The sequence below is a fragment of the Strongylocentrotus purpuratus genome, unplaced genomic scaffold (assembly GCF_000002235.5).
Source record: "Strongylocentrotus purpuratus isolate Spur 01 unplaced genomic scaffold, Spur_5.0 spur5_scaffold_12, whole genome shotgun sequence".
NCBI classification, from domain to species: domain Eukaryota; kingdom Metazoa; phylum Echinodermata; class Echinoidea; order Camarodonta; family Strongylocentrotidae; genus Strongylocentrotus; species Strongylocentrotus purpuratus.
Window position 1 is genome coordinate 23009456 of NW_022145597.1, and position 14078 is coordinate 23023533.

The window sequence follows — 14078 nt, forward strand, 5'->3', positions numbered from 1 at the left end:
AAGCGATACTGAACTGATGATCTGCCTGCCGTAGCATACTGTTATTACAAAGCACCGTCTCATAGTCAACTTGCCAACAGTGTTGCATAACCCAATACCAAATTTCCACTTCGCAGATCGACAGAGGACCACGGGACCATACTGCTACAGCTGGCCCGAGATGGCGCTAGAGGCAATTTTGCGGAAATGCTTCTAGTGCGGTATGGCTTTAAGTTCATCTGCTGAGAGCCAAACGAGTGTTGCTTCAACAAAGAGCTAATGCCTTTCTGGCTCTCAAGTCTCAACAGACAAAATACACCAACCATACAAGCTTCACTATTTAAATCTTATTATGGCAAAGACGGGATGAATATGATTATTGCCGAGTTCTTTTTGTTATCAATAAATTTCCTTTGAAGAAATTCTTGAAACATCACTATCTGAATTAGTGTTGAATGACTCTATGTATTTTAATGTTGTTGTTTCTGTTGTTGCAATTATTGTCATTATTCTTAAGCAATCACTATTATTATTTCATTAGACATGAAACATTTTTGACAGCTGATGTTCAGCTTTAATATGTACTTTTCATGACCTTGAATTTCCTAGTAGTAGCAGGCACCAATGATACTTATATGGATCTATGAAAGATGTATTGGAAACGAGGCCACGTACTCATGAACCATGGATCTTTGGTAGATGTATTAGAAACGAGGCCACGCGTGAACCCTCCACCCTCCATATTGCTATTCCATCTATAAATCTTGTCATAAGATTAATGGAGGCGATTAAGTGCCAACTTACAACATATGGTCATGCTAACAATCTAACCGTTTAACTCATTTCAATTAAGGTGAGAAAGGATTTTAGAAGCCAGGGTTGAACGTCTATATCCTTTCTTTCGGTCAAACTAGATAACTGTCCTCTAGAAATATGATACAAATATACAAAATTACAGTAAGCTATATCTGAAACTTCCCCCCCCCCCCCCCCTTTTCTACTCATATTTTTGTTTCCAGTAGCTCATGAAATTTTTCAATCTTGAGTGAAATTCATTCTGGTGATTGACCACTTAAAATCCAAGATTATTTTTAAATTTGTAATTTACAGCAATGATTTTTAATATGGTTCAAATGGTGGAATTACAAGTTATAGACCACAGCTTTTCATGACATACTGAACATTCTAAGGCAAATAAATTGGGGTTTAGAAAAAGCGGACAAAAGTTTCATGTTTCATGCATAATCTGTCATGTCCTTTACCCTACTTATTTAGGGTTTCCAAGAGAATTTATAATCTACCGTTTTATAACGTTTCTATGCACTTCCGCTAATACCTGCACTAGATTCACTGAACCCTCCCAAATCACAGACTTTTCATGCCGTTGAAATAAATAAACAGAAATCCTTGTTCTTTTTTGTGTCATGTTTGTTGCAGTTACAAAAGAGTCCATTTTCTCTTTGACTTTTAAGTTGAATGGTGTGAAATTGTCTATGTATGTGACTCATAGCCAAAAGTGCCTGAATCACTGACGACTGAGATATTGTATAGGACTCTAAATTTTGTTTAAGCTTATCTAAATTAATCTAAATTTCAAAAGACTTTACAAGAAACATCTTCTCTCTCTTTATAACGCATAATTTATTTTAAGACCACACCTATATTACTAATACTCCTCCTTTTTATTTTTTAAATATTTTTTTCCTTCTTCTCAAGTATATGTTATTATTACTTCTGCGCCTGGTGCATTCAATTGTCAAGCCTTACTGGCTTTTACGGATGCACCATTTTCCATTTATATTTTGAATGCTGTTATGTCAATTTATATGTAATTTTGCTATTGTTACATGTTATGAAATTCCATATTTTATCTTTGTATATATTGTCATGATGGAAATAAATTTCAATTCAATTCAATAAATCAGTTCTGAATGTCATGTCCATTACGCTGGCTTTGCCTTATGGTTAAACAAAATAAAAACTTACATTTTGAAATCTGTCGCTTCTAGGGAAGAGGTTGGGGCAGGAGGACAAACTTTTAGGATTCTGCTGCGCCTGGGGATAAGATTGAGACAAAAAACACACACACCGATAGAAAACCAGACACATTTCATTCAAAAACGAGTTATCATATAAAAGAAGACAGTAAATCATAACTAACAAAAGCAAAACATATAACAAATGCATAATGTAACAAAGGTTCCACTTACGGTGAGGGGTTTTCATGGACCAGTGGATCTGAGATTATATTATCCCCCCCCCCCCAAACAAAAAACAAAAAAAATATGATTTTAGAAGAGTATGAATTTACAAATAGTAAAATAAAAGAAGCGAAAGGCGTAAATATTCTAAAAGAGAATGAAACGCTGATAATACCAAACAACAACAACAACAACAACTTTGTATATAATTTGAAGAATTCGATTCACCAGTCCATGGGCAAAATTAAACTGATTCTGATGGCAAATACTCTGATATTTTCAAATTATATTTTCAAAATTTGGCTCACCCTTACAGGCATTAATGTAAATTATACTATTTTGGCGACCAACCAGAAATGTACAGTTGGAACCTTTGATATATTATGCAACATGATATGAAACAGAAATGGTTATGGTTAAAGAAACTCCTTTAGTAATGAAATACAATATTTTTTGGCACAACAAAATAATTTCTGGAACAAAAATGAAGGCAAACTTGTAAACGATAACAAACAAAAGATTTATTTTATTAAAATATGGTTTTGCTTTAGAAAACAAGGCAAAATCAAATGCAAACACAAATTTGATTAGATATAATGAAATGATAAAAAAAAGATTATTTATAACAAATAAGCAAATGAAAGCGGATAAACTTCAAAAAGACAACAAAACAAAATAAAAGCTTACTGAACACTGAACAGAATTAAAGGGAAATTTGTATATCTTGATTCCACGCACAAATAAAAGGGGAAGTTTTGCAACAAAAAAAACAGAAAAGGCAGCAGGTATTTGTAATGTATTTACATATTGTTATTTTTTTCTCTCATATTTTAAATTTGACTAGTTGATTTACTTTTTAGGAACAGTTGTAAAACAATTCCTCTACCTTACTCTTCCTTCAACAGTAAAACCTGTTTCTCTTTCTATTCCACATCTGTAACAAATCTCTATTTCATCTGTTAATCAGCTGGTTTAAAATTTAACTTTCATTTGTAGTATGTTTACCAGTATTCTCTGATTTCATATTATTTGTATAATACATGTTTGTTTCTCTTTCATTTATATATGTCTGTTTCACAAACCTGTCAGTTAAAAACCAGTTGGTTAATAGTTCAAGTTTAATTTGTAGCATGTGTATTGTCTGATTCAATATGTTTTTCTTTACCTAAAATGATATGTATGTTTCTCTTCCCTTCCATTTATATCTGTCTGTTAACAATCCCTCATTTAATTAACAGTTGGTTTATGGGCTAACTTTCGTTTGTAGCATGTGTATGTTTCTTTTATTTTAGTTTCCTTTATTTTACCATGATATGTTTAGTTTCATTTTTGTTGTTATGGACTCAAACGCACATACTACAGTGCAGAGCATGTATTTTCACTGCTAACGCCAATCGACATGTGTAAATCATTTTGACACTGAATTCTGCGGTCAGATCTCATCCCATACAGTAAGAAGAATCCTCATTTTTGTGTGCTATGTACACCTGTTCTAAATGGAATAATCAATGCTTCAAACTTCTCTTTCCCACACTACGGAGATGTATACAACAACACAGCAGCCTCTTTTCTGTATAGTCTGTGATACACAGACCATTTTTCATACAGATGGGGATAAGTCCTCTAGCAACGGCACAAATCTATGAAATCCTAACTCCAATTGTATCTTCCTAACGCTTCAATCACAAAATATCATTTCCTTTGTATGTATGCATTCCTTGTATTTTTACTTCTTGTCAATATACCATTTTAAACATTAAACAAAAAATAAGTATAGGTTATATATATATATATTCATATATGATCATATTCCTTTGTTAATGCCAATTATGCACGTAAGCATGATTCCTCTAACTTGCATTATCCTCTTCATGTGACATGTATGTTATACGATACATGAATAATGAATAAACCATTATTGAATTGAAATGGTATTGAATTGAATGCAGGGGTTCAATTACTTCCTACTTCACTCGTTTATTCCGTCTAGCAAGAAAACTACCCCGTTCCTAAGAACTGCCCATTCCCTAGACACTTGAACCCCCATTGCTCTCCAGTGTTCTTCTTTTCAAGAACTGTTTCAGCTTCGCTGGCTTCCTTCACCTGGGACTTGGCAAAATCCTTCTCCCAATTGATTTGTGGTTTGTTAATCCTCTGTTAAGAGTGGTTAGTCCCAAGCCTTTGTTCTCACGTAGGACCTGGGAGAGACTCTTATTATGGCTATTCAACCCAAACCATTCAAGGAAATGGACCAAGTTCTTTTGGAGGTGAAGCACGATCTCGACCCTTAGCTTGAGTTTGAAGACTCTGAGATGCTCAAGGCAAGCTCAGCCTTAGAAGTCACATGGGAAATGCAGATTTCTATAAATCAGGTTTCATCCTCCACACAATAACCACTATCTTTACATATTCCTATCCATCCTTTTGGTAAACAGCTGTTATCTCAAAATTCAAATTCTTTTTAAATATAGATGTTGATCCTGCAAATCAAAATCAAAGACCAAAATAAGTAGTTTCCTTATTGAACACTATTGGTCATAGTTATTACACCAATTTCATAAACATTTGTTGGAGCACAGTTTCATTGAATTATTCTAATCAGTATTGCGATCATTAGTGCTACCATATCTACAACTGAAAACCTACATGGTGTCTAAAGGAATAGACTAGCATCCACTATCCATTAACTAAAATAGATAATAACCTAAAGTCTAATAATTGTATTGTCCAGTAGTCCGAGGGTACAATGACTCTACACTTATGCTGCAAATGTCTTTCGATTAATCCCAACCTAGAGTCTGAAATGAGCAGACTAATTTCTATTCTACCTGCGACTACAGAATGAGCTTAAAATAGAACTAATCTAAACCTTACTTTCTCTACAAACAATACAGCGACCTTTTCTCACTTTTTTGCTAACTTGCTTTCTAATTTTATCCTTCTGAAAGTTATCTGAATGGGGGTGTCTTGGTGCAAATTGCTTTTTGTGATCTGCATTGTTGTTTGTCAGAGGATACCTGCTGGTCCCACACCAAAATATTATTTTGTTTTCTGTCTCAGGTTACTAGAAAGTGCAGTGCCCTGTATCTAAATATAACACCAAGCTGGTATAGGGTGCCATTGATATCTCAATCAATGCCATGTAGACAAACTTTGTCTTCTTCATATTCATACTCTTTTATTTTGTTATACACCTGTAATATTTCTCATTCTGTCCATCTCTGATTGGGTTTTAATGTTATTTTTTAAAGTTCTTTGAAAAATTGACAACCTTTTCTCCCTTTAAATACTCTGCTCATTCTGTTATCATGCTCTTTCTTCAACTTCATTGAAGTTCCGTGTATACACTGTTTTCCTCTTTAGCAGATTCAAAGACCTTTTTGATTATTTTGCTTCCCTTCCTTTCCTTAATCTTGCTTTAATTTTAGTTCCATTTCTTACCTTTCTTCCCTTTCCTCATTTCTTTTGATATATTTAATCTTTTAAAAAAAAAATTGGTATCATATTCCCTTTTTCGTCTTTTTCTAATTCTATTGTTTGATGAATTTCCTCTTCCCTATAATCATGTTCATGAATAGCTTGAAGGATCCTATTCTTTTACTCATTTCCTCCTCTCTATCGTTCTTGCAATCAAGCTCAACTTAATTTACTCTTGAATGATTACCTTCCCATAGTAGCAGCTCCTCAGACTGTCACCTTTCTGAGAAAAGTGCCTTTCATCAAAATCACAATCACAAAATCACGACAAAGGTAGAATCACCAACTAAATTACCCTGAATAACTCCCAAGGTTTTCATTTCTTGAGATTACAACATGCCTTTTCATTTTATAAAGTGTAAACCACCCTTCTAGCTTTCAACAGATATTGTTTTTGTACATTACTATATAAGTAGGTACTGATTGGATAATGGCCGAATCCATTATGATCAAGTTTATTTCTTGAGTCTCGTTGGCTATTAGATGATCCATAGGGGCTAATAGAAGCACTGCTAGGTTTGTAATTATATGCCTTTGTACAAACACTTTAAAACTGTGCTTGAAGTATGGTCCACCCTGTTATAATGGACAGCATGCTGGCTACCTTACTCAATTCCTCCAAATTATGGATTGCAGAACAAACCAACTTCTCAAAAGAGTTTCTTCCAAATGAAAATAAAGTTAAACAAGAATTAACTTTACCCATACAACTTCTGAACAAAGAAGGTTGCAATTAAAAAATGTTTTTTTTTAATTTCAAGTATGGATGTGGTGTCAGTTGTATGTGGGTGTGGGTGTTGGGGTGGGAGTGAGTATGTGGGTGTGTATATTGGTGTGTTCAGGTGTGTGCATCTGTGTGTGACATAACTGTTACTGGATGGCACCAATGTATCAAATGCACATGGTGACTCTCGAGTGTGGACGTGGGTGTGGATGTGGGTGTTTGGATGGGGTGTGTATTCGTGTGTGTGTGGTAGTGTGTGTTTCACATATGTGCTGCAAGATGATACAAATGGATCATAAGCACACAGAAACTGTGTTCATGTAGGTTGGGGTTGCATGTGGGTGTGGGTGTGTCTTCATTTTTATGTGTTCATGAGTGTGTGTGTGTGAGTGTGTTTGCACGAGTGCAACATACTTGCACAAATCAATCATAGACCCATGGAGACGCTGTGTGAGTTGGTGTGTGAGTGTGGGTTGGGGTGTGGGTGTGTGCCCACATGCCGCGCTGATGTTTTGTATGTGGGTGGGTGGGTGGGTGGGTGTGAGTGTGGGTAAGTAACATACCTGCTGCAGGATACGCATGTGTTGTCTCTGAAGACAGTCTCTCTCCATCAGCACTCTTTGAAGGCGTAGCTTCTGCTGCAGCTGTTGCTGTTGTGTCATCGGCCCTCCCTGCTGGCTTGGCTGTTACAAGTAGAGTTCAAAGAGGAGAAGACAAAGTCATTTCGTGTCAACATTTTGATTACCCATTGTTGAGATCTTTTTGTGAGAAGTCTCATTCTTTTGTGTATAACTCATGATCTCCGCTTATGTTCTCTTTCTCTCTAAACCCACTTCCTTTCACCCTTTTCATGTCTACTGCAAAGAGTCAATCTTCACTGTTATATCTTTACTTAGTATCCTCATCTTCCTCATCATCATCATCTCATCATCACTGTCATTATCATCTGCATCAGCAGCAGAAGCAGATGCAATGACGATCACCATCAATCTTCATCATTATTTTCTTCGGATACATCTGGTTTACTTTTCAATACATAAGTACTTATAGGCCTAGACCTACATTTACAATGTATATCAGGGACTAGAGTAAACTAGGCTGTAATGTAAAACAAAGCAAAATAATTTTCTGCCTTTATGTCTTTTGCCTATCTACATGTATCTCTCATCTCTTCTACATCTCTCTGTTTATGTTGACTGCACATATTCTTTAAAATGCTGACCTGCATCAAACATTGTACACATCTTTATACTTGCCCCCTCCCCCCCCCCCCCCTTTCTCTCTCTCCCTCTCACTCTCTTTCACTCCCTCTTCCTTCTTCCAATCCAGCTGCTATTACTATATCACGCTTCTTTGTTATGTCACTCTTCTCTATCTCTCTCTCTCTCTCTCTCTCTCTCTCTTTCTCTCCTCTCTTTCTCTCTCTCACTCACTTGCTCACTCGCTCCCCCATTCCTTTAATATACCTATTCCTCTTTCTTACACCCTCTTTTTATAGTGTCATTTAAAATCCTGTTTCATTCTTGCACAAGAGTTAACTTATGAACGAATGAACACACATCAACGGCCATCACACAACAGAGGCCTGTTTGTCATCATCTCAAACTTTCCCTTCCTCCTCCCTCCCTCCCTCCCTCCCCTATCTCTCTTTCTCTCTCCCACTCTTTCCCACTCGCTCTCTCTCTCTCTCCCTCTCTCTCTTTCTCCTCTTCTCTTCTCTTACCCCCACCCATCCTTCATACTCCTCACACATCATCAGCTGTTGCCTGTGTGTCATATGCCATCTAAACCGAGAATGATGAGTGACAGATATAGATGTCCTCCGGAGCTAATCCATCATTATATCTCTCCATCTTTCAATCTCTCTCTCTCTCTTTCCATCATTCATTCAATCTCTTCATCTCTTACACTGTTATATTGGTTATTTTCCATTTACAAAACAAACTGCCCCCCCCCCCCCCCACTGTCAAATCTATTTTATAATAGCTTGTTTCCTTTATGTACGCGTATGTCCTCAAAAATACTATTTTCCATTTTACAAACTGCCCCAGTCAACTTCACTCTCGTTATTTTGGCTCCATTTCTTTGAAAAGTCTTCCTAAATCTCTAAATTGAATAATCTATTTTCTTCAGGAATCTAAAGTCCCTTAGGATAGTTAAGATTTTGAGTACAGGTCATGCAATTAGAGTGTGAAAGAAACTCTTGTAAGACTAGTTGGGACAGGCTGATCATGTAGGTATTACATTTGTTCAGGTATTGGGAGATTATTGAATTACCAATATGAGATGAAATTTACAGAATCTTACAGTAATTGCTGACAGATATGGGTGTATATGGCATTATATACAGAAGGGGTCCAAACTTTTAAACCATTATTTAGTCATAACTTGGAATATGAAGGTATATCAAGAGCAATTTCTTTCATGGGATATTGCTAAGTATGGTATTCATGATTCATCCACAAAGAAATTGAATAAAATGAGAAACTTAAAAGGACCAAGGATAGTTTCTTTCAACTCACCGGTTGTGGGGGACTGATTGGTGGTGGTGGTGGCGGTGGTGGTAGCTGTGGTGTCTGTTGTGACAGTGATGTTGTAGAAGAGGCAGTTGCTACAGAGTGGCTGGGGGGAGGGTTGGAGTTGTTCTGCGATTGTTGTAAGGCTGCCGCGGCTGCCTGGACTGTACCTGGCGCCCTCATGGCTGAAAATAGGAGAACATTTATGATTTCAGTTACAAAATTTGTCAAGCCAATTAACTTTGTGTGGGAGGCTGAAAAGAAATGCATATACCAGTACATGTACATGTAATGTACTTCTGACTATAAAATATTTATCACAAAAATTCATCCATTGCAGTTCAATCATAAAGAATAAAAACATCGCGACCAGTCTTTGAGTAAGCCTACGATGCATGTACATTTGCCCCTTATCAAACTATTCAAACAACACAACCCAACAAAAATCTTTTATCTCGAGTTGCCTAGCAACCATATGTAATAGTGGGATGATGTAGGTCAAGGCATTAGCTGGAGATGACCCTTGCATGCCACCATCCGGTATCAGGTTCACGTTCTTTGCTGAGGGTAGGTATTACGTTCTACAAGGGATAGGAACAGGCCTTGGATGTATGAAATGAATGGTTCAGTTCAACAACGGAGATGCATGATGTACGTGTAGGCCTACTTGAACATTTTACATGAACTGCTTGCTTTGATTGCATAAATATGTATCTGATTCAGAGGGAAGGATTTGTATACCCTACATATGTGTCCCTTTTACACTAATAAGTCAGCCTTATCCCGTTTATTTGTTATTGGCCAGATCTAGGACAGATCTTTTACACCAGGAGATGCTCACTTTGTGCATTTTAGAATCATTGCATAAGTAATGGAGGTTCTTCATGAATCCTTATTTGCCCTCTTGTAAAAACTCTTCCACCCGTGTATCATAAAATCTATCGCAGATGTATTCATGAATAATGATTACATAACTTTCATGAACACGTACAGCCATTGTCTCGATGGGTTTTACCATTTTGTATAATGTAAATGACCTTGTATGCCCATGCGCAAATGCTATCTCCTAAGTGACTCATTGCTATTGGCTAAAAGTTTTTCCTTTGTTCTATGTTTTTCATGGAATTCAGCTCCCCTTTTTTTAACATACTGACAATTTAGTCAGTTCAAAAAATATAAAAGCAAATACAACTCAACATGTATCTTGACATAATTGTGATGTAAGTAAATATATTTTCAAAAGAAGCAAAAATGAACATTCATAACCAGAACAAATTCTCCATTATGAGCCAGAAAGGCTTAACTCTGTGTTCTAATGGACATGTCATATGCACATATATCTTCACAAGGCCCTGTATATTAAAGTTTGCAAAAAAGCTTAAAGGTAAAGACCAGTATTAGAAATGCCCCAATTTCTAAAAATGAAATGGAAGCTCCCATTACCAATCATGTGAAAGAATATGTTTTGACTAAAACATGATGATAAAAAATTTGCCGGGAAACCGCCTACTAATTCATATATTTGGTAAATTTGTTTCTCTCATGGTCTGTGAGAGATATAGGGTAGTCCCATATACATCTTTCTGTGTATAGTGCTTGTAACTTTACGAAGAATGGGCCAAATTTCTGATCATTTTGATGATTCCAGAACCTTGCAGATGCTAGATGATCAACCTTTTCTGATCGATTCCACAACGTTTCTTTCACAATGCAATCGCATGACCATAACTGGTCTTTACCTTTAATGTACTCTATTGTTATTAAAGCGCATGCAATCAACTCCAATTTCACAAACAAACTTGACACTGATTGAACTACTTTGGTGACGAAATAAAGAGTTTATTTGAACAGTCATTTCAAATAAAGGTAGGGCCTTGGCAGGAGCGGCATATATATTCAACCAAAGTCTAAATTAGGGACTCACATGAGTGCAATGGGGGTAAACCGCAGATTCAGGTTAGTGGTAGCACTGTTTGCATATGACTACCTTGAAATTTAGCAGTGTCTACAATTACACCATTTTGGGGGGAAATTATTTTAATTATTAATAAAAACAATATTTAGAATCAATCAACTTTCTGATATATTACTGAATCTAGAATGACAGATTTGACCAAATATTACATGTCAAATTCAAACTGATGGTTGATCTTGTGTCATATACAGGGCAATTTTTGCATGATACATAGTACATGTAAATAGCGCTAGGGTTAGGGTTGCATTCAAATTTCAGGTCAGATTTCAGGGTTTGGGTTAGGGCTAGTGTTTGGTCAATGGTGGCTTTGACTTTGGCCCTTGAATGTCATGAGGAATTCGGTCAGTGCTGGAACAATCGTTACTGTAGCACGAATCATAAAACATGTGAAAATGCTCAAAGATGAAAATGGACGTTTTTTTTGTCTAAGTTTTGTGGCGACTTATCAATATCTAGCACTACAAAACATTTCAAAATGATGATCCACTTACCAATCCTAGGGTCCAGCCATGTTGTCGTCCTTTCGACGTGATTGATAAAATAAACCTCGCCCTCTGGTGTCACGGCTTGCTCCCAGTTGATCGGCAGCGGCCCGAGATCATGCATGGACGGCAGGGGCTGACCGTTGCCTTGCATGATGATCTGCTGCACCTGCATGGAGTAATGATAATTGGTATCATTTACTGATGGTAATAATAGTAATGATAGAGGCAATGACGTCACAGACTCATGATTGAGTTGCCAATTTTGTGTTGTGATTTTTCAAAGTTGTTCATGTCATTAACAATTCATAACTTTCTTATTAAAGATATTTATTTTTAAAAAATAAAAAAATAATAATTATTTTACCATCATCATTATTATTATTATTATCATGATAATTTTAAGAAAAAAATAATAAATGGTTAAAATTTATTCAGTAATCCTGCTTAATAAGACCTGACTATTTAAAGGGCCCACAAGTAATATTCTTTGGGTAAAAAGTTTATTTCCATGAAAAGTACACAACACAATGGGAATGGCAAAGAAGAAGTTTGTTAACCTATATTTACATTGTAATATTTTTTGTGAATTGCGGAATAAATAACAAATAAATAAATAAATAGAGGAGGGCTTGACTCACCTGATTATTATTTGTATTTGTGTTTGGTTTGCTCAGCTGATTGGGAACACTAGGAGGTTGAGGCTTTCTTGGGTCTTCCCATGTCGTTTGCTGATTGCTATGACTGTTAGGAGTACAATATGTGAAAATAAAAACTGATTGGTGAGATTGGTAGTAGAGCGATAAATAAAGGAACTCCTTAACCCATTGCGTACTGGAACCTGGTGGTCCCTGTGTTAAGCCTATGGGAACTACATAATTCAGTAGTTAACAGGTTAATAATTAAAAGTTAGAGGTGAACTCTTTCAAATGAAGTTTTAAAGGCAGGTTATTTTACAGAGAGTACATCGCTACCACCACTGTATTTTTCAATTGCGCATCTTCGGGTGAAGGCAGACACAGAGTGATTTCCAATTCCTGTAACTACATGTAAGCATCATCAAGCATACATGTATACTGTCATCATTTGGTGATGCATTATGGGACATGGCTGTCAGAACAGCAGATGGCAGTACAAGTAAATTTGAAGTAGTGTTATTAGTGTACCCTGCCTTTAAAATGTTGTTTTAACATCGTAATGCCGAACATTTGATTTTTCAATATCTAAAGGAGTGCTGGTTAATCTGAAATTGTTTATTACTTATTAATACTTCTATCATGAAAATGTAATGAAAATATTTGGCTCATGAAAACTTAGTGAAAAACCACATGAACAACAATAAAATGAACTTATATTGTGATTTGCCAATTAACACTCATTTTAAATCTTTCTTTGGTCTCTTTCTTCTTTCTTCTTCATTTTTGAAGCATAACAATATGAATGCAATGGATTATTGATTTTTTAGTCCATTATGAACACAAAGCACATGGATCACCAACAGAATATTAGAGGGAAATCATTATTATATATATATTCATTTTTACATGTAATTATATTTTCATTGAATTACAACATAGTGATCAACAACAACACACAATAAAACGTACAACTATAATTCAAACCGATAGTGCCCTGTTAATGAAAAAGTATGTACCTTCAAATACACATTCAACGTTTAAACTTTCCAATTATGAAGTAAACACTTCTTCACTCAACATCGGACATCATTTCACTCCAGCCACAGTCACTCATACTGCAGAAAACATTGCAAAATAATCACTTATCCCGTACTTGATACATGTAACTTAATACAGAAAAATCAGACGCAAAGTTGCAAATACTGTTTCATATTCACCCATATATTTCATGTTTATAAATTATATGTGAATTATTCTAAAACAAACCGGACTTAGATTTTGGGTGCCCATGTGTCCTGTGCGTCTGTTAGTATCAAGCCCTGACCTTATGAAATGTGTAATGAAAGAAATACCTAGTTTTTTTAAATATTTTATTGTAAAATAAAGATGAAAATATTCTACATGGTATAAAGTGAAAAAGCTTTTATCATTATACAGTCCTGATACCCATAGAGTAGACTGCAGTGGAAAAGATGGAGTTGAAAAGCAGGACAGTTTTGATGGATCTGCCCAAATAAGGCCACACCAATGGACGTAAGCAGTACCCCTGTGGTTTACGACAGATTGTAATCAGAGGTTTAGAACAGCCCACAATAACCAGTCCATGATTGTGTTCACATTACACAGAGGGTAACAATGGTTCTGGGGTGCTTTCACCATAAACTTCCCATGGAAGTGTTCACATTACACAGAGGATTACAACTATCCACATACACAAGCTCTTGGGTGCTTTAACATTACACAGAGTGTAGGAACAGCCCACATTAAGCCATGGGTGTGTTCACACTTAACAGAGAGTAACATGTACATCTACCGGTATCCACAATAACCAGCCCATGGAAATATTCAGTTGGACAGTCCCAATGTATAGATCATGGGAGTGTTTACATTACCAGTTGGATAGTATATGATGCAGTAATACTACTAAATCTAATGTTCCAGAAGTTTGTTTTAAAAGTTCACACTTAACAATATTAATGACAATGGATGAGTGTGCAATGTTCAACATAATTTTTATCTATCATGTTAGAGTTTCTTGCTTTCTCTAAAGCCCTGATACTGATATTAATATTAACTCTGGCTTTTA

At 35.9% G+C, this 14078-nt stretch overlaps 1 protein-coding gene across 3 annotated transcripts in view; it reads right to left on the minus strand.

Annotated features, from left to right (window-relative positions):
• Positions 1-14078, minus strand: part of LOC584590 (transcriptional coactivator YAP1) — a 44210-nt gene that overhangs the window by 16117 nt on the left and 14015 nt on the right. The window contains exons 2-6 of one of the 3 annotated variants that reach the window (XM_011680013.2): positions 11996-12110; positions 11364-11523; positions 8904-9082; positions 6945-7064; positions 1966-2034 (exon numbers count right to left, since the gene is read on the minus strand). In XM_011680013.2, the coding sequence (XP_011678315.1) occupies positions 1966-2034; positions 6945-7064; positions 8904-9082; positions 11364-11523; positions 11996-12110 (643 nt within the window). The remainder of the gene's footprint in view (positions 1-1965; positions 2035-6944; positions 7065-8903; positions 9083-11363; positions 11524-11995; positions 12111-14078) is intronic. The other 2 variants (XM_784449.5, XM_030982144.1) reach the window with 2 other exon arrangements.